The sequence below is a fragment of the Alternaria arbusti genome (assembly GCF_024043155.1).
Source record: "Alternaria arbusti strain BMP 1465 chromosome Unknown scaffold_5, whole genome shotgun sequence".
NCBI lineage: Eukaryota > Fungi > Ascomycota > Dothideomycetes > Pleosporales > Pleosporaceae > Alternaria > Alternaria arbusti.
This window is the reverse complement of record NW_026249945.1, coordinates 471,732-499,421: the sequence shown is the minus strand read 5'-3', so window position 1 is coordinate 499,421 and position 27,690 is coordinate 471,732. Positions and strand designations below refer to the sequence as shown.

At 53.5% G+C, this 27,690-nt stretch overlaps 10 protein-coding genes across 10 annotated transcripts; 7 read left to right on the top strand and 3 right to left on the bottom strand.

Annotated features, from left to right (window-relative positions):
* Positions 1 to 2,174: 2,174 nt before the first annotated feature.
* J4E86_004672 (uncharacterized protein) lies at positions 2,175 to 3,884 on the top strand (the record flags this gene model as incomplete). Its single annotated transcript, XM_051445210.1, has 1 exon — positions 2,175 to 3,884. The coding sequence occupies one exon, from the start codon at positions 2,175 to 2,177 to the stop codon at positions 3,882 to 3,884; it is 1,710 nt and encodes a 569-aa protein (XP_051303307.1).
* Positions 3,885 to 5,735: 1,851 nt separating this feature from the next.
* J4E86_004671 (uncharacterized protein) lies at positions 5,736 to 6,919 on the top strand (the record flags this gene model as incomplete). The annotated part of the gene is made up of 2 exons (XM_051445209.1): positions 5,736 to 6,206; positions 6,260 to 6,919. 2 exons carry the CDS (start codon positions 5,736 to 5,738, stop codon positions 6,917 to 6,919), a joined length of 1,131 nt encoding a protein of 376 aa, XP_051303306.1.
* Positions 6,920 to 7,409: 490 nt separating this feature from the next.
* J4E86_004670 (uncharacterized protein) lies at positions 7,410 to 7,889 on the bottom strand (the record flags this gene model as incomplete). The annotated part of the gene is made up of 3 exons (XM_051445208.1): positions 7,410 to 7,469; positions 7,490 to 7,759; positions 7,824 to 7,889. The coding sequence occupies 3 exons, from the start codon at positions 7,887 to 7,889 to the stop codon at positions 7,410 to 7,412; spliced, it is 396 nt and encodes a 131-aa protein (XP_051303305.1).
* Positions 7,890 to 8,306: 417 nt separating this feature from the next.
* Positions 8,307 to 8,727, top strand: J4E86_004669 (uncharacterized protein; the record flags this gene model as incomplete). The annotated part of the gene is made up of 2 exons (XM_051445207.1): positions 8,307 to 8,369; positions 8,422 to 8,727. 2 exons carry the CDS (start codon positions 8,307 to 8,309, stop codon positions 8,725 to 8,727), a joined length of 369 nt encoding a protein of 122 aa, XP_051303304.1.
* A 729-nt stretch (positions 8,728 to 9,456) lies between these two features.
* On the bottom strand, positions 9,457 to 13,740 carry J4E86_004668 (uncharacterized protein; the record flags this gene model as incomplete). The annotated part of the gene is made up of 3 exons (XM_051445206.1): positions 9,457 to 13,338; positions 13,481 to 13,523; positions 13,619 to 13,740. The coding sequence occupies 3 exons, from the start codon at positions 13,738 to 13,740 to the stop codon at positions 9,457 to 9,459; spliced, it is 4,047 nt and encodes a 1,348-aa protein (XP_051303303.1).
* Positions 13,741 to 15,677: 1,937 nt separating this feature from the next.
* J4E86_004667 (uncharacterized protein) lies at positions 15,678 to 16,937 on the top strand (the record flags this gene model as incomplete). Its single annotated transcript, XM_051445205.1, has 1 exon — positions 15,678 to 16,937. The coding sequence occupies one exon, from the start codon at positions 15,678 to 15,680 to the stop codon at positions 16,935 to 16,937; it is 1,260 nt and encodes a 419-aa protein (XP_051303302.1).
* Positions 16,938 to 17,799: 862 nt separating this feature from the next.
* Positions 17,800 to 19,736, top strand: J4E86_004666 (uncharacterized protein; the record flags this gene model as incomplete). The annotated part of the gene is made up of 3 exons (XM_051445204.1): positions 17,800 to 18,079; positions 18,131 to 19,408; positions 19,465 to 19,736. 3 exons carry the CDS (start codon positions 17,800 to 17,802, stop codon positions 19,734 to 19,736), a joined length of 1,830 nt encoding a protein of 609 aa, XP_051303301.1.
* Positions 19,737 to 21,229: 1,493 nt separating this feature from the next.
* J4E86_004665 (uncharacterized protein) lies at positions 21,230 to 23,239 on the bottom strand (the record flags this gene model as incomplete). Its single annotated transcript, XM_051445203.1, has 3 exons — positions 21,230 to 21,589; positions 21,639 to 22,728; positions 22,926 to 23,239. 3 exons carry the CDS (start codon positions 23,237 to 23,239, stop codon positions 21,230 to 21,232), a joined length of 1,764 nt encoding a protein of 587 aa, XP_051303300.1.
* A 680-nt stretch (positions 23,240 to 23,919) lies between these two features.
* On the top strand, positions 23,920 to 25,963 carry J4E86_004664 (uncharacterized protein; the record flags this gene model as incomplete). Its single annotated transcript, XM_051445202.1, has 4 exons — positions 23,920 to 24,156; positions 24,216 to 24,838; positions 24,905 to 25,791; positions 25,857 to 25,963. 4 exons carry the CDS (start codon positions 23,920 to 23,922, stop codon positions 25,961 to 25,963), a joined length of 1,854 nt encoding a protein of 617 aa, XP_051303299.1.
* Positions 25,964 to 26,306: 343 nt separating this feature from the next.
* J4E86_004663 (uncharacterized protein) lies at positions 26,307 to 27,524 on the top strand (the record flags this gene model as incomplete). The annotated part of the gene is made up of 1 exon (XM_051445201.1): positions 26,307 to 27,524. The coding sequence occupies one exon, from the start codon at positions 26,307 to 26,309 to the stop codon at positions 27,522 to 27,524; it is 1,218 nt and encodes a 405-aa protein (XP_051303298.1).
* Positions 27,525 to 27,690: the final 166 nt, after the last annotated feature.

Here is a 27,690-nt window from a genome sequence, read left to right as displayed (position 1 = left end):
TGATAGTGCCAAGCTGCCAAACCAAGCCCTGTACTGAGCCCAACATGCATTAATCTCACAGCTTCGCTGCACCTGGAGATAATAGTGCAGGTTTTACAATGCCTTTATCGCATTCCTGCTCTAGTGTGGTGACAGTCTGGCTGTAGTTCCCTCGTGGGAGCTGGGTACCAACGGCCTGTTGCTGTGCGCTGGACAGTATCGAGACCTGGATCTAGAGCGATAGCCTAGTGTGGCTGGACCGCCATCCGATGCTAATAATGGCACTCTTCGGTGGAATGACCATGCTGATGCTCGTATCAGCAAAATATCGCATGACAGTGCGCTGAGTTGACAATGATCACGACATTTTACCCACGCCATGACGAAAACTGCGTCAGACCATATTCCTCTTGCGAACTCGGTGAAGGTACGCTGGTATGAACATCCGGTTTGAGCTTGTGATCAGCAGGATGTTCTCTTCCAACTTCGGTATGGATACAGATGGCCGTCTGGGCAAATCCGCTGTTTCGCCAAATAATTATTGCGAATTTGCATTCGTTGCGATGAAGCTAGTCCTTCTAGCCATGAAGACGAAGTCAAACGTAAATGGCAGCGGGTGTGTTTGCGAACGGCCTATACGGCATCGCTGAGGCGCCAGACAAGGTCCGCCGGTGCATTCGAATGTTCTGGTAACAGAAGTACCGAAATCTTGATCGTGCTCCCAGCTCAATCAAGGAACAACCGAAGACTCTGGGGCCTACATTGACGCCAGATCTTCCGATTCGTTCGTTTTATCGTAGCGTAGTCTGCAGATCTGTGCAGGATTTTGTTGTCTGAGGTACTCTGCTTGCTATGATCTGTGAGAAGCTTGAGAGAAATAAGCTTCCACCAGATTCAACAAAGAGCGGAGGCAAGTCGAGTTGTGGGCACAACCAGCACTAATTCGATGTGTGATGTATGTGGCTGATATGCTATATAGCCGAGCCTTCCTAATAGCCCGGTATATTCCTGGAGGTAGTGATCCTAGTGGCTGTCGATTGGAAAATACGAGTAGCGTAGTGGAGGGGGGAGAGGCATTTGCCCAACCCAACGCTTGCATCTCGTGTCAGTGCGCACACGGCTCTACTCGCGCAGAGTACTGCAGGTTCAGTCACATAGCTTCATGGGACGCGGCATAGAACGTTTTCTGCCGCATTCGCTAGTGGGTATGACGGCCGACGCTCATGTGCATAGAGACTTGGGTCAGCGGTGCAACGTTCATGCCAGGTCGGACGCCACAGACCATCAGCGTATTGCTTGTTCTTCGCGTAGATAACCCTGGAGGGTAAAGCCGACATCTCGTAACTGCAAGTCAGCATATGTGGCGTCGCTGGCGATGGAGTAAGGAAGTATTGACTGCGCAATGAGGAAAGGCGATAATACAATACTCATCCGAATCACCGAGGGTCTGTTATCAAAGACCCGATTAGGTATAGCCTCCACGGTGGCTGGTAGTAGACATCTGGAAAATTCAGGCTCCGGCTCGTGGGTCGCCCGAGGCTACGGCGCTGGTGGATCTTCAGGAACGTGGCCGGCTATCTTTGGGAGCGGAACGTGGGTAGCGTAGCAACACCGGCAAAGTCTCCGAATGCGCGAAAGTCGCGAACGGCTGTTGTTGAGGTCTGACGGACGATGGGCTGGACTGAGATGAGGGTGATGCGAGACGTGCTCCGGGTGCCGTGAGTGGATGACAGCCCCACGCTAGTCCGGAAACAGCCAAAGCGTGGTGCAGAAATAGCCCACAACGGTCGCTCATCCCGGCAGCGCCGGCATCACTGTGCGGTAGGGCTGTGCCTCTACTCGCTCAACCCCTGCGGGTTTTTCTCGCTGATGCTACTGTCGGGCTGCTCACGCTATCGACAGCTCGTACGTAGAGCGGAGCCCTTCACATGGCGAGATGTTACTTCGTGTTGACAAAGTGGAGACGGCATCGACGTCAGCCATTATGGAAGCGTATAGACTCTGGAGACTACGGTATATAACTTTCGTTCCATCTCAACTATCATACTCATCCACCAACCATCACCTTCGCTTTCCAACAGTTTTCCTACACCAACACTCGCTACGGTGTCCTCACAAAAGCCTTCTAATACTTAATACCATCTCGACAACTTCCGGATCAATCAACTAGGACTCAAATCAGCAATACCATCAAGATGCGTTACTCTTACGTTGCTGCCACCCTCGTCGGCTCGGCCTTGGCCATGCCTCAGTACGGCTACTCAGCGGTTGTCCCTACTGGATACCAGCCTGCACCAACTTCTTCAAAGCCGTATGAAGCAGCATCCACTTCCAGTGCTTACCACGCCTCGACTCCCTCTTCCAAGCCGTACGAAGCGTCCACACCCAGCAGTGAGGTTCACTACCCAGCTAGCACACCGGTCTACGAGGCATCCACCCCTCCCGCTTACAGCGCATCCACTCCTGCCGCAAGCTCATCGGTATACCATGCTTCAACTCCTGTCTACAGCGCGTCTGTCCCCGCCTACAGCGCTTCCAAGCCTGCTGAGAGCTCATCGGTCTACCACGCCTCCACCCCGGTCTACAGCGCGTCGACTCCTGCAGTGAGCTCGTCCGCATACCACGCCTCCACTCCAGTCTACAGCGCTTCTGTCCCCGTCTACAGTGCTTCCAAGCCTGCCGAGAGCACTCCGGTCTACCATGCTTCAACTCCCATCTACAGTGCCTCCAAGCCTGTCTACAGCGCATCTCACCCAGCCTACAGTGCCTCCACCCCCGTCTACCACGCCTCTTCCTACGGAACTGGTTACGTCAAGCCTACTCCTAAGCCTTCATCGGCTGTCGAGTACCCCCACAGCGACATCACGACCACGCTCACCTCCACCCACACAGCTTGGGTGCCATGCAGCACCTCTGTTGGCCACGGAGAGCACTCCAGCGTCATCTACTCAACCTACTTGACCCCAACCTACAACACTGTCACTGTGACATCGACCATCCACGGCTCGAAGCCCACATCTGACATGCCCGTTTACCCAGCTGAGACTCCTTCGGCCCACCAGCCCACTTACCCTGCTGGAACTCCTGAGGCTCCTAAGCCCACGTACTCAGCCGGCACCCCTGAGGCTCCCAAGCCATCCCACCCAGCCGAGACTCACCCCGCTGGAACTCCTGAGGCTCCCAAGCCAACCTACCCAGCAGGCACCCCCGAGGCCCCCAAGCCTACATACCCTGCTGAGACTCACCCCGCTGGGACTCCCGAGGCTCCCAAGCCAACCTACCCTGCTGGTATCCCTCCCGCTCCCCAGTGCCCTGCTCAGGTCACTGTCACCAAGACTGAGCATGTAGTCGAGACCAAGACCGTCACTGTCGGTGGAGCTTATACTCCCGGCCCAGCCCCTTCTGCCTACCCCGAGGGTATGAAGCCATCCACTCCTGCGGAGCACTACTCAGAGGCCCCTAAGCCATCAGAGTCTGGAAAGCCTTACCCAGTCGGCCCCAAGCCTTCAGCTTCCACCAAGCCCTACCCCGTTGGCCCCAAGCCTTCTTCTGAGGTCAAGCCTCCCTACCCTTCCTCCGGTAGCTCGATCCACTACAGTGCTTCGTCCGCGCCTTACCCGATCCACACTCCCTCCTCCTCCAAGGCCTACCCCACCGAGTACCCTACCCCTTCGTCATCCACTAAGGAGTACCCGGCTGCCACCCCCTCTTCCTCCAAGGGCTACCCAGTTGCCACTCCCTCTTCTTCCACCAAGGAGTACCCAGCTGCTACCCCCTCCTCGTCTACTAAGGAGTACCCCGCTGCCACCCCTTCAAGCTCGGCGGCTCACTACCCCGTGAACACTCCTTCGTCCTCGAAGGTGACCCCCCAGCCCACCGGCTACGTCGCCTACCCTCACTACTAAGCTACTCGGGTAGCTTGAGCGGATTCTCTTCACTTATCAAGCAAAGATTTCGGGCGGTCTAGGTGTTTTGACGGCAAAACAATTGCTGTAGCTCTTCTGTCTTGGAGCCTTCATTCCCTCGCCTTGTATAGCTCCAGCGTTTTAGTTCTGCTTTATCATGGTTTTCACGCGTTTGGATTTTCCTCTTCAACTGTTTATATTCAACGAACAACTGGTATAGAATGGTTACGACGGGCACGAGCTTAGTAGTAGTAGACAGAAATTATGACCAACTTTTGTCACTCCTTCAAAAGTGCTTGTTCATCTTTCCCCGTGCGTATTTTGTTAAGTGACTTCGAAGCATGTGCGACACCAACAAACAGCTCTAGCACCCAATGACGTCAGCAAAACTACTCACACAATATTTCTCAGATACTAGCACTGGCTGGCGCAAAAGAGCCAACAACGCGCTTATGCACGTACAATCAATCTATGCAACCCCGTACTCGTGTTACCAGCGACGTTGCCGCATTGGGCAGTCTTCCCGCGCAATCGATAGTCTATCTCGTATCAGTGCGCGCGAACATTTCTTTCACATCGTCAACCCACGAACATGCATCGTGAAATGTGCGCATGATGGCTTTCGTCAAATCCTGCGATAAGACACTGCGGGTGACTCCGTATTTCTGGATATGAGACGAATGACCGAAATTTGGCACCGACATGCTCAAAACTTGCTCATCCAAGCAAGCTTTCATGTTGAGAGACTTGTTCGGCTAGTCGATGGAGCGGGATGACTGCATGCGATGGCCTGGATGGGCACTGTTCTTTGTCATCGGCTGTCGCAAAGACTTGTATGTGCTAGGGTGTAGCCAATACTCGCAGAAGTTTGTCGGCTGGACGGCACGTCTAGACAGACTCAACAAGTGTACTAGTAAGAAACACACTAAGAGACGGCTTGAATCTGTAGTTTTTTCAGCGATCAAGATAGGCAGAGGATCGAGGGTTATCAGTAGAAGACCTTCGTAGAGTAATGGCTTACGGCAGAAAGTAGAGAGAATGGCGCACTGAACGCCGTCCAGCGCGATAAGCGTTTGAGATGACTGGTAGAAGGGAGATGTAGTTGCTTTGAGGCATTGGACTGGAATAATTGACCAGTCATCGTTTGGCTCATCCTCGTTCTTTCCGTCTCTTGCAAACTCAATATCAATGACACTGATCATGCCCACAAGCTCCATGAGATGACAAAGATGAAAAGTTCAGGAGGAAATTTCCCACAGACTGCGATCAACGGTAACTCGGGTCGATGTCTTTTCGCGTCTTCGATCCTAGACATGTAAAAGAGCTAGCCATATCGTCGAAATAGTGGTCCGTAAGTCCATAAGGATGCGACCAGCTGGGGTTTCGTCATACCGAGCGTGAGATGCTGCGTCCAATAAATAAACTAGAAGACTCGGCTTGCACAGTCATTCTGGCGGGAACAAAGCCTTCACGTCCTGGATTATGGCGCCAAGATTATGGTAAAGTTGATAGGCGACGAAGACTTGTTCGATTGACGAACCATCCCTATGGCCGGGTCCATCGCCGCTCCGAGATTATGTTAACCCAATTCGTTGACACAGATACAAAAGTAGTTGTGAGGTGACTGCCCGAATGTCGCAAGGCTGAAGTTGTGACGATGGAGTGCTGTAACGAGGGCCTTCCATGTCGCCCGTGCGTCATCGCCACGATTTCCCCAGCCTCCGTTAGCGCCTTTTCGTCGCATCGTCACTGTCTCGACGCGCCAGATGTCGCCCTGAAGTGCGCAAATCCGGCGCGTCCATCTAGCGCAACCGCAGAACCAGCGCGAACATATCACGACACACTCGAAACATGGACGATCCGTCTTCACAACTCCACCTCGAGATTCGCGACGCCGTCGTTCGCGCGCTCGCAACGCGCCGGCCCATCCTCCACCACCTAAACGCCGATTCGTCTTGGCTTCTTCAGATACCGCGTCCAGCAAACGCCGTCAAACACGGGAGCCGGGTATACTACAATGTCTTGATAGATCCGTGGTTCGTCGGTGGGCAGAGCGATGTCGCGAAATGGTTCAGCCAGCAATTCCACGCGACGGAGAGCGCCGTGAAGAGCATTGCCGAGGTGGAGGAGTTGGCACGACAGGTCGAAATAATGGTCGGAGGACTGCGACTAGGCAGGGGAAGAAGCAAAAAGAGGAAGGTGGAAGAGGTGGATGAGGAGAGTTATGTGGACTGCGTGGCTGTTAGCCATGAATTCACCGACCATTGTCATAAAGAGACGCTTTTAGAGGTTCATCGTGATGTGCCTGTGCTCGCGACAGAGGTATGTCCTCATACGACATGATGAAGCGTACATTGTGCTAATAAGCATCGCAGCAAGCCGCCAACCTCATATCCTCTTGGAACCACTTCCGCACCGTAATAACAACACCCACCTTCGCCGACCACTCCGACTGGCACGACTACAGTCTCTCGCCGCTCCCCTCATGGCTCAGCATATCGCGTCTTACAGCGTCCGGAGACTCTCTCTACCTCCACTCCGCGCTCTTAATAACCTTCGCCACGCATCCCTTCCTATCGACAGCGACGCCTAAGAAGCGTCTCTCTACACTCAGTATAAATGGCGATGGGGCGGAAGAACTATCGTCTAATATCAACGGCGAGGAAGCGGAATGTGTAATCTACACACCACACGGCATCCCCCACGAAGCCCTCAGCCCAATCGCCACAGCCGACCCACCACTTCATACCCTCGCTTTCCTACACGGCCTCCACGATGTCTCTATATCCTCTGCCCAACAACTCAACCTCGGCGCGAAGAACGGCATCCTCGCACAACGCACGCTTCGAGCAAAGTACTGGGTCGCAACACATGACGAGGTGAAAAAGGGAGGAGGCCTGATAAGTTGGTTCCTCCGCCGAAAAGTGTGGACAGTGCAAGATGCGTTGAAAGAAGCGAGAGCACAAGATGGGGATGTCTTTGAAGATGTGCACTTTCAGGGTATGAAGAATGGAGAGAGTAGGGTTTTGGAGTAATATGAGCCGTTTTTTTGGAGGGAAGGCGAAGATTGGTTGTAAGTAATTTGTTTTGGTCCCGAGTATATACCCAATTTCGCGAAGCAGGGCCGAATCAAAGGCATTTTCCAGATCATCGACGTATGCAACACACTCGCAGTACTCTTCCACGTTAAGCTAGGGAAAAACTAATTAGGTCTGCAGCCTACGTTTTTGTGGTTACAGCCTACATCCACATAAAAATATGCAAAGTGGGATATCTAACATTAATGTAGGCTCTAGGCCTGTTCGGTTTTTTCTTGTATGAGGTGCTATACACGCTCCTAACACCGCACGAAGACAAAGCTACTTAAACATAGTAATACCATCGTTGTGAGTAACAGATTCAGCTGCTCACTCGATGCTAGGCAAAGTATCATCGCACCTGACGAGCCTGGAACAACTTCCTGATCCCCCAACACACTCATAGTATTCATCGCATGAATTGCATCCGGGGTGTTCAGCCTTGCACTCATCGTCCTCTGTACAGGTCCACATTCGGCAGTTGTTCTCCTGCTTCTTCAACAGCGAGCTGGTATGCGGTACAGTAACCAAGGCGCTTGGGTCTCGGGGCATGACGTCGTTCGGGACAGCCCACAGCTGTGCTTCAGACGTAACTGCGCGTCCATCGATGCCCGTCCACATTTCACGCGCCTCGGGTGGGTACTTTGCGACGTACTCGGCTAGGTGCCGTGGCGAGAGTTGAACGTAGTCCATGACCGTGTCGTGAGCAGGGTTGAGCCTCCGAAGGACTCCGTCTTGTCCTAGTATGGTCATACCGTTTGTTTCGGTATTGAGAGATCGGAGTACTTCGCGGAGAGACTACAGCGTTTGCTTCAGTACAAGAGTATACGCATGATGAGTGGGTGTTTCTAGATGCACTCACTTGTTCTTGCGTCGCTGTTGAGAAGAGGAAAGTCGCACTGGCGTATATCACAACTGAGAGCTTCATTGTGGGAGTGAGGAGACGAGATGAGCAAGGAAGGAAGGCCAAGTAGTTTGGTACAGGAAGTGTATCTTCGTGTATACATGCCAGCGAACTTGCGAATACTTGTATGACATTGTCTCGTCGCGATCAGGTAGCTACTTGATGCAAACATGCACAAGGTAGTTTACCCGTACTGCCATATACGTCATACTCAGCAAGAAAGTAAGCACTGCCCACATAAAGCCAATACATTCCCCTCGTTTGTGCGCCTGTGCCGCAATAACTTCAACTCGCAGCCTAGAACTTCTTCGTAAGGTCAGCATTACACTGGCATTAGCCTGATTACCGTTGTTCACGCAGGCTATAATACATACATGCACAGCAACGCCCCTCATCTCTGCGTTCAACAGCATCGATAATCTTACATACCTAGGTACCAGCATGTCTGCACCACAACCTCATTCACCCCCGCAGGTACAAGGTTCATCATCGCCTGAACAGAGCGTAGGCCAATCAACCAGATGTTCAACACAGGCAAACCTAACCCTATCCATAGAAGACCGGCGTCCACGAACCGAGCCCTGCAGACCCGTCCAAGGCCAGAGCTGCGCTCGCCGAGTTCTCCGCAACGATGAAGCGCCCAGCAGATCTCAAGTGCTTCCGCCAAATAGGCTGTGACGGCATCTGCAGGACCCTCCGTAGGGTGCCAGCACCGGATGACGAGCCAAATGGCATAGAGGTCTATGATGCACAGCCCATGTCACCGTTCCTGTTGAAGGCGTACCTTGATCGACACGACTGGAGTCAGACGACTGAAGATCGCTTTCGTGGCGTGGACGGCAGGAATACGCCGAAAGAGTAAGTGTTGCTGTATGATGTGGCAATAAGCTGATATCTTCTCTAGACAATGGTTTAATCCACTCCCTGGTGTCTTACCACCTCCAAGTACGAAGAACGAGCGTATGGCAGAGAGAGATCGATTCAACGAGGAACGAAGAATCCTGGAAGAGAAAATAGCGAAAGGGGAAGTGGAGGCAGAGGACCCGGGGCCAGCTTGCGGGGCTGTGCGAAGCAACTATGATCTGAGTCCACGGTAGTGGTTACCCCCTCAGTCAGTGGAAGCACCACAGTTACACGTAGTCATGCACGTGAACGTCCCAAAAATGTGTTCAAAAGATAGCGCGACTAATGCGCTGATGCATATTAAGGAAGAAGGCTCATAGTATACTACATGAAGATCAAGATCCCATTTTTCCATCCATCGTCGCTTCGCATAAAAGAAAACAAATCAAGAGGGGCTCCTTGCCACCAACGCCATTACTATGCAATGCTCATCTCTCTGTGATGATGTTCCAACAAGCCCGAAGTAAAGGAGGAATGAAGAAGGTAGTCGCTGAGGGAAAAACAAACAATGTCGCCAATCTTGTGGGAATATATAGGTACACGTGTATGGAGGTGTCAACGGAAACAGGGGTAAGGTGAACAAACAAATGCAAACAAAGTGATCGAATCCGTGGATGCAGGTGATGAGCTAGACGCTCAACCCCACGGTTCGTAGAATGGGTATGAATGTCGACATGGACAAGGTCGCTTACTGCGATTTAGGTACACACTCTGTGTACTTCGCTGCGAGTTCCTGTGCGATCTCAGGCGTCTTGACTGCGTAAAGAACAGACTGGAGTCCGCCTTCCTTGGCAGGCTTGGTCGCCATGACCATCTTCTTGCTACCGCCAGTGACGGTGGCAGGCAGCGCAGGTAGGATCTGGTAGTTGACTGGGGTGGCACCGCTGGGGATGCGCACTCGCACAGAGCATTTGCCCGTCTGTTTGTCCTTGAGGATCCAGAGCGGGCCCTTTGCTATGTTCGTCCAGCCCTTCTCTCCCTCCTGGTGTTTGGCGAGTACGACTTCAGTGTGGAAGACAATGTCGTAAGTGTTGAGCTCATCCTCAGTCAACTTGGTCAAGTCAATCTGTTCTTGCTTGCCGCCCTCTTCGTCATCTTCTGCTGCAGACGCGGCACTGGTATCGCCAGCTTCAGAGAGAGGCGTGTTTGCGCGCGAAGAGAATACAGACGAGGTCACAGAGTTACCACCGGATGGAGCGAAAAGCGAAGATCCACCTGTGGACGGGGCGAAATTGAAGATCGAGCTGGGTGGTGGTTTCGCCGGCGTTGTGGAGAACTCGCCAGCACCAGGAGTAGCAGGCTGGAAGTTAAATTTAGGTGCAGTGTCCTTCTTCTCAGTAGCAGGAGCTCCGCCAAACTTGATCGGAGTACCCGCCTTGAAAGTCTGATCGCCGGCAAACGTGTCGGTCTTCGGCGGCGCGGTCTTGGATGCAGCACCGAAATCGAAGAACTGGAAAGGTTTGTTGGAAGGAGTTGTAGTACCGTTACTCTGTCCAAACAGAGAAGAGGCGCCACTGTTCTCCTTCTCTGCCTCGGAATCATTATCCCTGGTGATCCTTGAGAACAAGCTGCCCTTGGAACTTGACTCCTGCTGATTGTGCTGTTGGGTATCTTCGGATTCGGTCTCCGATGCATCGACCGAGCGCTTCGGAGGCGAAGGCGGCTCTGCTGACCCAGCATTGTCTTGTTGTTGGTCGTCGTCATCCGACTCTTCCTGGTTGCTGGAAGAAGGACCTGATAGGTGGCCGAAGATATTGGGGGATGATGCTTGCGACGTGGAGGCGTTGAAAACCGATTGACTGCCTGTAGACGGCGCCGGGCTGGGAGCTTTGGGAGTGGAAACTCCGCTCTTAGGCTTCAAAAGTCCAGTGAACGGGTTCTCCTTGGGTGAAGTACTTCCAGAAGTACTACCAGGTAACACGAATTTGGTCGAGGCAGCAATCTCCTTCTCCTTGGCGAGACGGTCAGCCTCAGCCTTGTCGTACCTGGCAGACCACTCCTCCTTGGTCTCATCATCTGAGTCGTAGTCCTCATCCATAGCCTTCCTCTTGCGTTCTGCGGCGAGTTCCTCGTAAGTCTTCGCGGTCTTAGTGAACTGAGCCATAAAGCCGCCTGCCGGAGCACTGCCGAAGTTTGGCTTGAAACCAGCAGAACCTGATGTACTGGTGGAGGAAGCACCGAAGCTTGGCTTGAAGCCAGACGAGGCTGCCGAAGTTTCTGCACCGTTAGTGGGAACTGAGGGCTTGAAACCGAAACCGGGAGTCGATGCAGCTGGCTGCGAGGGCTCGGTGGCGGACTTTTCAGCTGTCTTTGGGGCGAACAGGCTTGTCGATGACGCTGGCGCAGGTGTAGAGGGCTTGTTTCCGATCGCCTTGGCAAACATGTTTGATGTCGCCGTGGCTGGGGCACTGAGCTTCGGTGTAGAAGCCGAGAGCTGCGGAGTCGGACCAGCAGATGCTTCCGTCGCACGAGCTCGCTTGGAAGGGGATGGATCGCGGACTTCGTGGCTGTCATCGTTGACCTTGCGCTTCGTGGACAAGCTTGATTCATTGCCGGTGATACCTCGTCCGGCTGCACGTTGCTTCTTCACGTTGTCGATCTTCTTCTTAATGTCGACCGCATGCTGGTAGTGCCAAAGCGACACGCTTGACCAGTCTGCCGTGGGAGGAAGGTTGCTCAGCTGTTGTCGGTACTTTTTGTTCAACATTTGCAGTTGAGCAGTCAGATCGGATATCTGCTTCAGTAGGCCATCGCTGCTCTGCGCGCGAACGGCACCTGGAACAGCCCAGTCTTTGGGAACGTGCACCTTGGGAACCTTGGGCATCTCAGATGCCTGCGATTCTCCCCTCGACTCGGAGGTAGTACTGTTGAAGATCGATGTGGCCGGCGCAGGGGAGGGTTGCGAGGGTTCCTTCGAAGCGCTGAACAAGTTGGGACGATCTGTCGAAGGTTTGGGCAAAGAGGCAAAGGGGTTGGAAGCCTCAGGTGCAGCCTTGGGTGTTTCTGATGCCGATGTCGATGCAGGGGGGAAGCTTGACTGTGGCTTTTTGAACAAATTGTTGGAATTGTTGCTCTCGGGCTGGAACGTTTGGGAGAAGAGGCCAGAGCTGGTTTTGGGTTGAGCAGCAGTGAACATGCCCCCTTGAGACTTCTCCACGTCGGTTGTCTTCGCTGGCTGTGGTGTGCTGAACGGCTGGAATAGACTTGACTTTGGCGCTTCGGGAGCCTTCACTGTTGCTGCGCCCGCATCCTTGTTGGCACCAAATATGCTGAAACCTGAACTGCTTCCTGTAGTGGTAGGTGTGTCGGCTGGCTTGGGAAGTGCCGCGAACGGGTTGAACTTGGGGGTATCGGCAGAAAGGCTGCTGCCAGACTCTTCAGGCTTCTTGAGGCTGCTGAACAGGTTCGTTGGTGCAGCTGCTCCAGAAGACGTGTTCTCGGCGGTCGGGAGGTTTGCGAACGGATTGCTGGACGGAGCAGAACCAAAGAGGTTTGTTGGAGGGGCGCTTGACGTCGTGCTGTTAGACTTCTGCGCATTCGCGCCGAAGTTGAATAGATTCGACGCAGGAGCGGTGGCCGTAGCATTTGGCGTGCCTTGCGCGCTCGTACCCAAGCCTCCAAAGAAGTTGTTCTGCTTGGGCATTTCCGAGGTACCCTCCGTCTTCTGTTCGTTGGAACCGAAACCACCAAACATGTTGTTTTGGGGCGCAGCCGCCTGCTTGGAGGCATCTTCCTTCTGCGCATTGGCACCAAAGCCGCCGAACGTGCTTGGTTGTGAAGGCGCCGTAGACTGTGTTGAGTTGCCAAATCCGCTGAAGATACCGCTCGTCGCCGGCGTACTCGCGGTGTTCGAGGCTGTGGTCGTTGCGGCGCCGAACGTGAAGGGTGTGGATGCGGGAGCGGCGGTGCTCGTAGCGTTTGGGGCGCCGCTGGTGGTGCCAAACATACCACCTGAGGTCGCAGCGCTAGATGTACCAAACATTCCGCCGGAAGAAGCGGCGGTGGATGTACCGAACATACCTCCTGATGATGGTGCAGCGCTCGACGTTCCAAACATGCCTCCAGTAGGCGCAGCGCTGGACGACCCAAACATACCGCCTGTGGGAGCTGAACTGGTAGTACCGAACATACCGCCTGATGAGGCTGCGCTTGTGGTGTTGTTCTGGCCTAGGCCGCCAAACGGATTACTTTGCGCCTGGTCGTTGTTGCCGAACATGGACGATCCCCCAAATGCGGGCGCAGGCGTGCTGCCATTGGTCGCGGGTCCCGAGTTGGCCGTCGCGAATGGGTTTGCACCTCCAGCTGTGAAGTTGAAGCCCGCAGACGAGGGCGGTGTAGGGTTGAAGCCTGTGCCCTGGTTGCTTCCTCCGAACGCTGGAAAAGACGAGGCAGCGAAGTTGTTGCTCGGGGCAGCGGACTGCGCGGGTGGGAAGCTGTTGGTCGCGCCGCCGCCGAAGGCATTGCCGCCACCGAAGCCGTTCGCGCCGTTGCTCGCGGGGGCGGGTGTTGAGGCGCCGAAGCCAAAGGCGTTTTGTTGTGGTGCGCCAAAGTTCGCGCTCTGTGATAGACCCTGGTGAGCGCGTGCGTTAGCAAAGGCCTGCATCCTGCGTTGCAACTCGCGTCGCCCTTTCGGGGTGTGGCGGCTGGTCGACATGCTTGCGCAGCCGTCGAGGGTGCGGTGGGGAGTGTGGTGTTGTGGTTGGGGTACTCACGGAGGTGGCGCCTGCTGGTCGTCGGGCTTTCGCGGTCTTGATTCTGGGGGACAAAGAGTCAGCACGCGACGGACAAAGCGCATCGTGACTAGAGAGGTCTGGGATAGACTCCAACGATGACTGGTGAAGGTGACTTACTTGCGGGCTGCCAGCTGTGCTGCCGTCGCCTTCTGGGGCACATCCGCGACTTCATCGCGATCGTCGTAGGGGTTTTCGGGCCTCCCCTGGTCAAAAATGTTGCCCCGCTTATTGGACGACATGGTCGCGATCACTCGAGGAGTCTGAAAGTGATGGATGCGGTCGGTGGCTGGTTGGGATGGTTATAACTCCATGGGACGCGCGTGGTGGATGAAGATGGTGCTGAGATGTTTTTGATGTTGGTAGGGAAGTTGCGACCCGTGCTCGACGTCAGGGTGGGCCTTGTCCATTGCCCAGCAACGCCGGGACTTTCTCTCACCCTGACAGCAAACTAGCCCTGCCAGAGAATAGCAACACCGCATACAAAGGACTGACTTCTACTTCCATGTGCATATTCACAAACTTTTACCACTACTACATGTTCCCTCACTCATATCCAACGCCTCTTGTCGGGTAAAGCCACAACCTGCCTTGCAGCACTATCGAATACAAATTTTTCGATGAGCCTAAACCGATTCAGATGCTGACTACTCTCGAGCACATTCGTCATCTTCTCGATGCTCGAAACGCGTCCAATATTGTGGCACCGCGTTGAATGGTAGCGCATCGCGTTGTGACACAACTAAGAAAAGAAGGTTGCCCAGAATGCATTACACGCAGCATTCTGACATGAATTCGATAGGTCATAAGGCGTCTTTCCTCGTGATCGTATCCTTTAAGGTGATGTCTTTCCAATGTGATACATCGTTGATGGCGGAACGCGTGCTGGCTCCCGATATGCGTAGCGTGAAGGTTCCAAGATTTCAAGGTGCATGCTGTTGGTGCAAGACCGGCCAGAGGAATCACAGTTTTTGTCCGTATGGGTGTTGTCATACATACTTGACTCTCAAAATCGAGGAACGGTGCACGTGTGGTATCGCTTGAAAGTGTTAGAGAGGAGATGGTTGGACAAGAGTGAGGGGTAAAAGATGTGTTTCATCCCAGGGTGTTTCAGGCGGGCCGCGGTGAAGAGTGCGCACGTGAGGAGGTACTTGAGGGCTTTTGTGGGCCAGGCCTTCTCTCGTCACATGCATACTGCGTTGATAACAGCCTTGAATGTCTGATGTGGCTTGGGCTAGGTCCAGGATTGGTACTGCGGGGTAAGAGTATCGTGAGATATCAGCCAATTCCACGATGGGCGGAGCACTTGCATGGCTGAGTCGTGCGGGCTATGAGAATCTAGGTCAGCTTCAGCTTTGCAGCATCTCCGCGCCTCGAACCGACTCGTGGCCTCCAGTGATGAAGTGCTGCGCGTTCTGAGCTGCTGTGCCACTAGATTGCGCGGTGTTGATGCGCGACGGGGCATACGGGGCGGGGCGAAAGAGGAGCGAGATGGAGGTAGCGGTACGGAAAGCGCTGAGGCATATCGTCGGACGGCACGGTAGCACTCTATTCCGTGGCTCACGAGCGGTGAGGCTCTCCCAGCCAGTCATATTGCTATCTCGTTCCAAGCAGGCGGCGATTCCGCTTCAGCCGGTCTCCTCTCCTAGGTGTACCTCCACCATCCTGCATCTACTAGACAAGACGCTCACAGCAGCGAGCGCATATAAGCACCCAGGCCCCTAAACGCCGTGGGCGTCTGCGTCTCGAGGTGATGCTCCTCTTATCACCCCCGGCAACATAAATCTCTCACCTACTCTCCCACCGCCTAGCCGTCTAGGCGCTTAGAGCTGGGGCCGGCTGCCTTGATCTGAGCGTTCGCAGCTAGTCGGACCAGTCCACGGGTTCCAGCAACCAAGGAACCAAGGAAGCGTCTGTCGGCTAGAGAGGAAACCGCCGTCTTGTCTACGCCATCGCTACCCCGGATCCCGCGCACGAGTTGACACCTTCGTTTCGTCACCATTTTGTGGGCGCTTGACAGCCGCGGAACCATCGGAAGATTGCCGCCAGTCCTGGTCCTGACGTTGGCTTGGTGATATGCTATTGCGTGCAACAACCACCTGCGCCGATCTCTCCTGGTCTACTTACAGCGTACTTTGACATGCGCCGATAACACGCGCGAGCACTCACTCCGCCCACAATGTCCAACCGGCATGCGCGTCTCCATAAACGAGGCTACTCAGCCTCTGCTGTTTCCAGTCCGCGCCCTCTGAGCCCCGTTGCTGACTACGACGTCGTTACCTTTAACCGTTCAGACACGCCCAAGGTCTACGAAGAGTCTTGGATAGAGACACAACGCCCCATGCCGTCTGCGACTTCCTCCCACCAGCTCAAGATCAAGCCTTACCTGCGCAAGCTCTCGTCCAAGGAGACCAGCGGGCTCGATCTATCACGCCCTGCTGCCGAGAACGACCTCACCGGTCTGGGTATATCAGAATATGGCGCCCACTCACGGTCCATATCCGATGTTTCTTTTTCGCCCGTCAACGGCCGCCACAGACACAATCGCTCCACCTCCAACACCTCGCAGTTCTCCTCGTCGTCTGGTCTGCAGCGGCCGACGCCACTGCCTGCCATCCGCCAGACTCCGCAGCCGTACACACCGCCAATAGCCCACTCGTCGCCGCCATCAATTCTCGGGAGCGAGCACGAGGGCGATGATATCATGTCGGACGACGAGTTCCGCTTGAGACAAAACGCGTATGAACCCGCGCGCAGATCCGGTTCCATCTCCTCGGCACAGGGAACATCCCTACGCATCCACACCAACAACTCGTCCACCCGCCTCGCTGGCAGCTACTCCCAGTCGTCCGTCTCGCTCACCTCTCCGATTGCCCAACCCAGGGCGCGTGGTGACACGCTCAAGTCCATCGACACCACCTCGCCCAGTTCGCGTACTTCCTTCGATCAGACCTACCGCTTTATCCGCGGCGGTCGTGACTCCCCCGTAGACCCCGCCTCGAGAGCTGCCTCCATTCGTGCTGCGCGACAGAAGTTCGAGGAGGAGCAGCGAGCCAAGGAGCGAAAGTACGAAAAGGTGGCACACAAGCAGCAGGAACGCGACTACCGCAAGCAGCAGAAGAAGGAGGATCACCAACGTCGCAAGTCAGAGACGCTCGACCGATCAGAGATAAACCGCACGCGTACTGTGTCCACCGACTATGAGAAGACGCCACGACCCTCGATAGCCGGACGCCCTTCAGTGGGTGGACGCCAATATTCAGACCACCGTGAGGCGCACTCCAACTCGCTGCCAAAGCTTGTGGCAACCGTCGACCCCGAGAAAGCAGCCGTCTTTTCCTCTACGCCCAAAGTCACCAAAAGCCGAGCCGCGAAGGGTACGTGGCAGCGTTTCGTAATCTGGCTCAAGACTCGACTGCTGCGCATGTCTGGAAAGTAGGCCGCATGCACCGCCACGGACACGCGCAGCGGATGTAGACAGCCTAGCCGCGTAAGCAGTCGCCTTGGGTGCCACCCCACTACCTCTAACCCCGATGCCCTACACACCCCTCTCACTTGGCCCGACACTTGAGCAGATTGGTTTTGCATCTCATCCTTATACCCCATTCTTTCTTGCATATATTCTTTCGTGTTTTTAGCATGGCGTTTGGTTTGGGATCACGGCCTTTTTCATGATATATGCTCCTCCCATGCTTATGCTATACATCTTGCGAGCATCTTCAGAGACTTAGCATTCTTCCTTTGGGCGCATTGGTAGAGACCTGCTTTGTTTACTTGCTTTTCATCATATCTTACACACTCATCACTTGGACATGCACTGGCGTTGGATACGCTCTGGGTACCTCTCTCAAGGCCGGCACCATGTGTCTGGCGGCGTTGCGAGAATTTGGGTACGGCGACTGGGTTTGCTTTCGGTATAACACGCTCTGGTATCGGCCATCGAGCTTCTCAAATGCATTCTATCCTTATCGAATCTTCGTTGACTACATTTGACCTCGGGATGCTTGCTTTTGTTCGGATGTCGTAATTTGACAGATTTACGCGTGATGACGCATCTTTTCTGACAGATCCCGATGTCGTGATATCTGCCAGTAATTGCTCAGTATGAGACTACGCATGAACGCTTCTCCACAACCACATAGAATGCTCATCACTGGTTGCGACATGCATAGAGAACTCTTGGCGGTCTCTTAAGTCCGGGATTTACCCGCGCAGCATCATCGTTCAACTCACATGCAAAGCTTTCCCCGCTTTTGTCGCATCGACGCCTACGACATGAATCACCGTCAATTGTAGTCGCAATGCCGCTACGAAGCCTGCCACGAGGCTCATTCGCCGTAAGAGGCGCAACGGGAGGAGCGCTATGGCGGACATGCGGAGCTGGTGCGGGAGTCGGAAGAATAACGCAGAGGCGATGGGCGAGCGAAAGAAAACCGATGGGCAGAGAGGACGAAAAGCCATTCTACCTGCAACTCAATGAGAGTATCTACGAGCGTGTACAGAAAGAGAAGGCCGAGCAGATCCAGATCCAGTCATTACAGCAAAGAACGGCAAGAGGACAATTCTTTGCGACAGTATTTGGTACCAACCGTTCATACACCCCAGTTGTCTCGTATACTAATAGTTGAGTAGCATGTCTTATGACCGCAAGCATCGGCTACTACTATGGCCAGATGATGCCTCCAATCGCAGACACGAGTTCGACCGCACCACTCGAGACCTTCAATCCTCCCAAGCACAATATCTCAGAGGCGAACATGGAAGCAGCCTGGACAGATTTCCGCGATATTGTCGGAAAGGAGAATCTCACACTGGATCCCAACGACCTAGAGTCGCACAGCGGATCATCGTGGTCTTCGCATCCCTCCCAGCCGGGCGATGTGCCATTCTGCGTCGTGAAGCCAGGCAGCACACAAGAAGTTAGTGCGATCATGAAGGTCTGCCATGAACGCAAAATACCAGTCACTCCGTACAGCGGAGGTACAAGCTTAGAGGGTCACTTCGCAGCAACAAAGGGTGGCATATGCATCGACTTCAGTCGCATGGATAAGATCATAAAGCTCCACAAGGGCGACATGGATGTTGTCGTTCAACCAGCAGTGGGCTGGGAACTTCTAAACGAAGAGCTGTCAAAAGAAGGTCTCTTCTTCCCTCCCGACCCAGGTCCAGGGGCAATGATCGGCGGTATGGTCGGGACAGGGTGCTCCGGTACCAACGCATACCGTTATGGCACAATGAAGGACTGGGTCGTGTCGCTCACCGTAGTCCTGGCTGATGGAACTGTCATCAAGACGCGACAACGGCCGCGAAAGTCTTCCGCTGGATACGATCTTACGCGCATGTTCATCGGTAGCGAAGGCACGTTAGGTCTCGTCACAGAAGCCACGCTGAAAGTCATTGTAAAGCCACAGCACACCAGTGTAGCCGTATGCGCTTTCCCATCCATCCGCGCAGCAGCAGATTGCGTCTTCAAAGTCGTTGGCGCTGGCGTACCTATTGCTGCCATTGAGATCCTCGATGATGTTCAGATGCAATGTATCAACGACGCGGGACAGACTTCCAAGACCTGGAAGAATGCCCCCACCCTCTTCTTCAAGTTCGCCGGCACACAGAGCTCCGTCAAGGAACAAATTAGCCAGGTGCAAGGTCTTGCCAAGAAGACCGGATCCGTAAGCTTCGAGTTCGCCAAGTCCGAACAAGAGAAGGAGGACCTATGGCAAGCGCGGAAGGAAGCACTCTGGAGCGTTATGGCCAAGGGCGAGGGCAACCCAGACATGGCTGTCTGGACCACCGACGTCGCCGTCCCGATATCCAAGCTGCCACAAATCATCGAAGAGACCAAGGAGAAGATTCGACAGAGTGGACTACTCGCCAGTATCGTAGGACATGTTGGAGACGGAAACTTCCACTGTAGGTTCATGCGTGCATCCTCATCTTAGGACTCTTTCGCTTACATATCATTCCAGCCATCATCCTCTACAACCGTAACCAGGACTTCGACAAAGCCTCCCACCTCGTCCACGAAATGGTCAAGCGCGCTATCGAACTCGAAGGTACAGCCACAGGTGAACATGGCGTCGGCCTCGTCAAGAGAGACTACCTACCACACGAAGTGGGCCAAACTACTGTGGACGCAATGAGGCAGCTCAAGAAGGCATTCGATCCTCTTTGCTTGCTCAACTGCGACAAGGTTGTTCGGGCGACACTACCCAAGCAGGGTGAAGTCGCGGAGTGGTAAGGCACGCAGTCATGTACGGATACTCTGTGGGAACATAGTTCTTGAGAGGTTTGCATACTCCGCTGTGTATGCGATTATGTATTACTACTTCTTCTCCAGCCTCAGTCATGTGCTTTCTCATACTTGCACACTAAACAAACATCCCATACACCCAATACCCAGGGTTCCTCCACGCTCCATTAAGCCACATTTTCCCCTCTTCATGCTTCCAACCCAGTTTCTTGAAGCCAAGTTTCTCCAGTACTTTTACGCTACCAGGATTACCCTCGTCTACTGCTGCTTCGATGTACGTCTTCCCTTTTTGTGGCTCGGTTCCGTCGTTGTCTTCTTGAGCGCCCGAGAATGAGGAAGATGAAGACACGAAAGCAGTATATGCGTGCAGCAACGCGTGACCGGCTTCCGTCGCATATCCCTTTCCCCACGCTGACGGAAACAAGGCGTAACCCAGCACCCTCACATTGGTCGATGTGGATGTCTGTGAGATTGGAAGAGAAGGACCGCTAGGTTGAAGACGTAGGCTTACGCTGCCTATATGCTTCCCCAGCCCAGTGTCATCGTCGCTAGTAGAGGCTGAGTTTGATGTGTCGGCTTTGACAAATACAGCATAAAACATGCTATCAAGTTCAGGCGCCAATTGCTCTTTCATCCACTCGTAGCTTTCGGGCAGGGAATGCGTGGGCCCGTGCAGACTCCATGCTGTGGCGTCGGGATTCGACCAGTTTTCGTGGAAGATACGGACGTGTGTAGAGGAAGGGGACGAGGTGTCTGTTAGGCGGAGAAGCGTTAGGCGGTGGGTGTGGATGAGTGCTTCCATGGCTTGAGAGGCTCGGATTGAGATAGCCCTGGAGGTGTGTTTGATCGAAAATCTTGGGAACAGTGGAAAGGCTTATGGAGGCTGATGTACTTGTAGCGGAATAAATACATGTCAGATGAAAGGAGTAACGTCAAGGATGTATGAGTCAATGGTGCTTAGTCTTGATGATGAAGCTTTTCGTGTGGATATGGAAGGCACGAATGACGTTGGCTCTAACGACGTCTCGCATAGTCGCCCACCGCGTTCGAGGAAAGACTAAACACCCTGCAGTCTACATTAGTGTTCACATAGAAGTTAGCAAAGTCTGAACGCAATGTAGACTTCTAGGCTGTTTACATCCATTATCCCCCATAGGTAGATGTTCATCCTTTTCATTAGATGGCATGCGCCTACATTGGCAGCCTGCCAGTATTTGGAAATTCGTTCGCATGGTTTGCGAGAAGAATGTTGAGCTCGTGAGACGATCCGGTGGCTACCTATCAAACTGTAGTCACGTGAAGACGCGTCGACTAGCGCGCTTTCCCAGCGGCAGCTCACTTCCAAGGTTCCCTTCTTCGCCTCTTCACTTGAACACAGCAGGATCAAATTTCGCGACAAATTCCGTTCAACAAATAGTCATGCCTTGATACGTCCCTTCTAGTTATCTCCTCGCCCTTGCCAAAAAGATGACATCCAAGGATTACGCGACAACCTCGGTCATCAGGCTCTTTGGCCACACTGGCTTATCGACACCATTTCCTCGCGTCCCTACATTATATCCCAACTCCACCTTCCCTTGTGGGTATTGGATAATGGGCTTGACTCCCTTTACGTCTTTGCCGATCGCGCCCGCGTGTCGCATCTCGAAGAAATCGGGTTTGAAGAGCACGGATCCTGAGTTCTCGAATAGCATCTTCATGTAGCGCGGCAACGTATACTGCATGTTGTGGTAATGGCGGAATACTTGGCGGCCATTGCGTGTCCAGACATCTTCCCAGACATCTGTAGGGTAGGTGCCGACGCTGTTTACCAACCATTGGGAGTAGTAGTTCAAGGCAATCTGTAGAAGTTAGTGTCCACAACGCTACCGAACGGTGGAGCTGACTTACATCGACTTTGTAGGAGCCGCCTTCAGTACCCCTTCGAATTATCGCGTTCAAGACGGCGATGACGCCAGAAGTACCAGTGCAGAAGTCGCTGTTGGGGAAAACTGGTGTCACAGGCTCGTCATTGCCCATGGCTCGTCCAAACTCCATCGATACGCCACAGCACGCGTCAGAGATTTGTTGCCACCCGCTGCGATACGACCAGGGACCATACCAGCCATAGCAGTTCTCCCGCACAACAATGAGACCTCGCTCTCGATCTTTCGTCAGGTCGAGTAGGCCCTCAGGAGAGAAACCATATTTTTCCAACACGCCAGGCCGATAGCCTTGTACGACGACGTCGGCTTCTCGGACTAAAGCGCGCAGCTTCTCTCTATTCTCTTCATTCCGGAAATCTAGATGCGAGTTCCACTTTCCCCAGCTGAGATCGACGTGTAGCATGGACATGTCAGTAACGTGCTCAGCTGTTACTCGCATCACCGAAGCACCCAGTTCGGCAAGGCCTCGGGTTAGAGCTGGAGCAGCAATTACGCGGGTCAGGTCGACGACTTTGAGACCTGCGAGTGGCCTCTTTACACCTGTCTCCGAACTATTTGGCCACCAACACGCTGGCTGTTTCTGGTTCTTGACGTCGTGAATCTCGTAGAGGCCTACATGGGCGTTCGCTTTTCCATGTTCGCTATTCTTGAACTCCTCGGTTGTCCAGCAGATGGTACCAGCTTGCTTGTAGACGTCCGATGCCAACCTTTGCATCTCGTCAGATTCAATGCTTGCTAGCTTCTCTTCGTACGGTTTCCATGGATCCTCCGACTCAGCCAAGTCCATATCATGCGGTAACCCAACACTCTCTTGTGTGGGTTCAGGGTTCATGGAGCCATGTAAATGGAAGTACCTTCCATCTTCGCACCGGTAGATGTTCGTAGCCGCCACGCGATACGGAGTCCTACTAGTATCATGCAGATCGCAGTTCTTGAAATATCTGTTGTATGCGTCCGATCCACTCGCGAATGGTTTGGTCAAGAACTCGATGTGTTCGCCATCGGGATCGATGACGTTCAATAGGATCGACATGAAGAAGAGTTGCGCATGGTCGCTTCACCGACACGCGTTAGCTACTCAATGGCTACAACTCGTAACAACAGAAGCACCTTATACAAGAAAAAAACTAAACAGGCCTGCAGCCTACATTAACGCTAGGTCACCTATCCTGTAGGTTTCCATGCTAATGTAGGCTGCAGGCCTGTTCGGTTTTTTCTTGATTAACGTGGAAGCTCGGATATTTCAACTTACGTATCTATGACAGCTTCTTGGGGTTCCAGTCCATATTTCTGCTTCAGAAGGACGTTGATCATAGCGGCTTCCAGCCCCTTGAGTGCCGAGATGCTTTCGGCGAAGCGCCAGTTGATGGGTATACTGGGCTTATCGCTGCCTTTGAACTGGACTGTCTTTGCGCATTCTGCGATGTCGATGGGTAATGTTGGAGCAATGAGGGGATTGCTTAATATGCCCTTTTCGAAGATGTGTTGGGTTTCGCGGGGGACAGAGTAGTCCTTGTGGCTACCATTCGTGCCGTTCGTATGACCGTTCGTCATAGTATTTGACATTTCTAATAGTTGTAGAGCCTTGACTTCGACTTGAGAGAACTGAGAGTGTGGCTTCGAGACGCGGGTAGCATGAGCTTTATCGTTTGTGCTGTCCGAAACACGTCCCACTCGACCCCATTAGCTACTTGGTCGCCTTGTAACATGGTGCCAGCAACGCCAATCGGCGCATCAGCTCCATCGTCCTAGTTGTCACCAGTCTTACTCAAGCACTGCCGATCATGGTAGATGGACGGCAATTCGTTTTCGGCCCTCGGGCGAGTAAGTCGACTAGCTCAATCTACCCGACAAGGTGGGGTATCACCCCGCAATCTGGATACACGTTACGCAAGAAGAGGATCAGGTCTGTTGAAATAGCAGTCTGATGTGGAGGTGTTCGTGATTGGAAGTTTGGTGGGATGATTTAAGTTGCGGCTGTATCGCGATAATGCAACTCTGCTTTACGCGCATGCGCATGCGTTAGCGATCTAATCCCAGAATACACATAATATCTCACCACAAGCCCTTTGTCGACTGTCATCTTTGAAGCAGTAGCTATGGCATCGTCAGACTACAGCACGAGATGGACAGCGCAGCGCGGAAGCCGTCCAGTGAGGATAGCAAACTGCTCAGGCTACAAAGGTGATACCAGCCTTACCTATGTCATACCAGTCTGACGAATGCAAGGGGATCCCGGATATCACATGCTCTACCAAGCAGAGCTAGGAGATGTAGACTTTATTACAGGAGACTATCTTGCCGAAGTCAACATCGCGGAAAATGCCCAGGCACATGCAGCGGGCAAGCATCCTGGATGGGAGAAAACAGCTTGGGATGGCATCGAGCAGACGATCGACCTGTTGAATGAGAAGAGGATCAAAGTCGTTATCAATGGTGGTGCACACAATCCGAAGGGGTTGGCAGAGAAGGTGCATGAACTCGTGAGTCTCGTCTCATCGATGTAGTCGCTACATGGTCTAGTTAATTGACAGACGAGCAGGTCTTAAGCAAAGGATATGATCTGAAGGTTGCGTATGTGTCTGGTGACAACCTAATGGACGAAATGAAGGATATCAAAGAGAAAGGTTTACCGCCGCATCTAGATTCTGACAACAGCGAGGTAACGGTCGCGGATCACACGCTCGACGTCCTGAAAAGCGACAAACCAATCGTCAGTGCGAACGTCTACCTCGGCGCCCGCGAAATCGTCAAAGGTCTCGAAGAAGGCGCAGACATTATCATCGCGGGTCGCGTTGCGGACGCCAGCCCCGTAATCGGTGCTGCATGGTACTGGTACTCGTGGCGTGACACCGACTTCGACGCACTTGCAGGAGCCCTTATTGCGGGTCATCTCATCGAATGCAGTGGCTATGTAACAGGCTCGAATTTCGCGGGCTTCTACGAGTATCCGCTGGATGACCTGTACGACATCACTTTCGGCATCGCAGAGGTCGAAAAGGACGGAACATGTGTGATCACGAAGCACGAAGCTAGGAAGGGTTTTGTCACAGAAGACACTGTCAAATGTCAGTTTCTATATGAGCTTCAGGGCAACGTGTACCTGAATAGCGATGTCAAGGCTATCTTGGATGAGGTTCAGGTCAAAGCTGGAGGCAAGAACAGGTACGCTCGAATCTCCTTCACTTAAATGTCATGCTGGCAGGAGCAATCTCGCTAACAATCAGAAAGAGTTCGTCTGTGGGGCGTCAAAGGCAAACCACCCCCACCCACCACGAAGCTCGCAATCTTCTATCATGCAGGTTACCAATCCGAGATTGTCGTCAACGCAACCGGGTATGCCACGGCTGAGAAATTCGATCTCTGGGAACGCATGATCAAGTTTGGCCTGAAGCAGAAAGGCATACTGGACAGATTCGACATCTTGGAATTCCAGCGCATAGGCATGCCGGAGACCGACCCGAAGAGCCAGCTCAGAAGTACATCGTATTGTCGAATCTTCGCGGAGAGCGGCGATCCAAACGTGAACCTGGGTCTAGCGAGTCTACTGGCAGACTTTGCGATGCAGCACTACTCTGGCTTCCATAGTACGATGGACCATCGTACGGCGATACCGAAACCGTACTTGAGCTTCTATCCAGCGATTTGGCCGCAAAGCAAGCTAAAGACGGCGATCAATCTTCTCGAAGCTGGCGAGACAAGGACGTTGACGACCACGCCGCCAGCGCTGTCGGAAGAGATTGGGAGGCGCGAAAGCTATGAAACTGCGAGTCCCGTGGATCTTCGTTCTTTTGGCCCAATGACGCGTGCGCGGCTGGGAGACATCGTGCTCGCCCGCTCAGGCGACAAAGGTGGAAACGCAAACATTGGCTTCTTTATACCCACAAGCCTACCTTCCTCCTACCCACAGTCATCACCCCTGTATGCCGAAAGCTGGGACTGGCTCCGCAGCTTCCTCACCATGCCCAAACTCAAGGATATGTTCGGGGAGAGCTGGAACGACAGCTTTTTCATGGAAAGGGTGGAGTTCGAAGGTATCATGGCGGTACATTTCGTGGTTTATGGGGTGTTAGGCAGAGGCGTTAGCGGAAGTAGCAGGCTGGATGCGTTCGCGAAAGGTGAGTAATTGCCGATGTACGAACTGCATGTGAGACAAACACTGACTTCGTACACCGATCTTTAGGTATGGGCGATTGGTTGAGAGATGTGGAAGTCGAGGTCCCCGTGAAGTTCATAGAAGGAAGGGTCCGCGGCAAGGCTGTGGCTGGAAGGTATGCGAGGGATGCGTGACTGAACGGTCTGGTTGCCAGACTTCCATCGCGTTGAAATCGCGCGTTTGTTGGAGCGCGACACGGGCATCATTGATTGTGGCCGGGGTTTAGGCTTCAAGGACCCTGCCAAGCCACCAACGATGACGTAGACGGGTAGGTGACAATCAACCCGGGGTTTGTTGCGCGTGCACAGCCACAACCGGCCACCTTCGCTACATCATCATTCAAGTGCGCCCGCTTTCCTAGTATGTGACTCAACAATACTACACACCCCTGATCAGCATTTTCTCGACTACCTTCTACTTATACCACAAATTAGGGTAGGGCATTTTTCGGCATTGCTCTGAGTTTCCAGCCCCACCATGTTCAAGAAGTTCAAGGACAAGATAAAGGGCGACGACAGCTCTTCAAGGCCGTCATATGGGACAGATCAACACAACCTGCATTCAAACAACCCTTACTACAGCTCACCCCAAGACCAACAGCATAATATAGCGCCGACGGAGAAGTATCAAGCACCGCCTGGCCCGCCGCCGAACCAAGCTTCATCCTCGTCTGGGTACTCCGCTCCACCAGGTCCTCCACCGAGCCACGGGTCGTCTTCTTATACTGCTCCTCCAGGGCCTCCACCTAAACAAGAGTTTTCAGGTTACGCACCCCCAGCAGGACCACCTCCTTCGTATCCACAGCAACCCCCTCCTAGCTGGGATCCTCCGCCATACCACGACTGGACAGTCGTACCTGACACTTCGCTTCTACCTCCACCACCGTCGATGGGCTACGATAGTTCTCCCACTGCTAATGCATCTACTGAAGATGGCGATCGTGCCTTGGCTTGGACCAACATGAATCCTTTGTGGCCACCGCAGAACTTGCAGCCTAGCACTCATGCTGCGATCCAGAATGGGCAGCTTGCTCTGCTGAAAGCGCCATCCTACCTGGGAGACTTACTCCCTCAACCTCAAGCAGGCCACTGGCGTTGTCGCACCCACGCGAACTGCAGGGATTCGAGTATCCTTACAAATTTACCCATGTACAGCGTGTTTTGGGACTCACCGCTCAACACACAACGCTCCAAGACTGTCTACTTTGAACTCAAAGTCCTTGGAATTGGTCGCGGTAGCTTCTCCTTCTCGGAAGCAGACGCCGGCATCGCGATAGGCTTCGTTGCGCCGCCTTATCCTACGTTCCGTCTCCCAGGCTGGGAACGTGCCAGTCTTGGAGTGCATGGAGATGATGGAAGAAAGTACGTTAACGATGCATGGGGTGGTATCGACTTCACCTCGGCTTTCAAGCCCGGTGATACTGTGGGTATTGGTATTACCTTCTCGGTTCCGCGCAACCCACCATCATACGAGCAGTCGCAACAGGGAAGGATGTTAGATATCGACGTGTTTTTCACGCGTAATGGAGTAAGGGAAGGTGGCTGGGATGGCAACGAGGAGCTCGACGTACGAAGCGAGGGGGGCAACACTGGTTTGAGGGGCGAGTGCGACCTATTTCCGGCGATTGGCGTGTTTGGCGGTGTGGATTTCGATGTCTTCTTTCATCCATCGCAGTGGCTTTACCGCCCATACTGAAATTACCTGGGTACTTGATCAAGGCTCTCAGGTAAAGGCAGTATGTCATTTGCGGTGAGATAGACGTCATGCGACCTCATTCATATGCCGTACGACTAATGCTAGTATATCTTCTAAGCTCATAGCTCGCTTGCTGAGCTCTCTATTTCCTTCTGGGGGTACATTC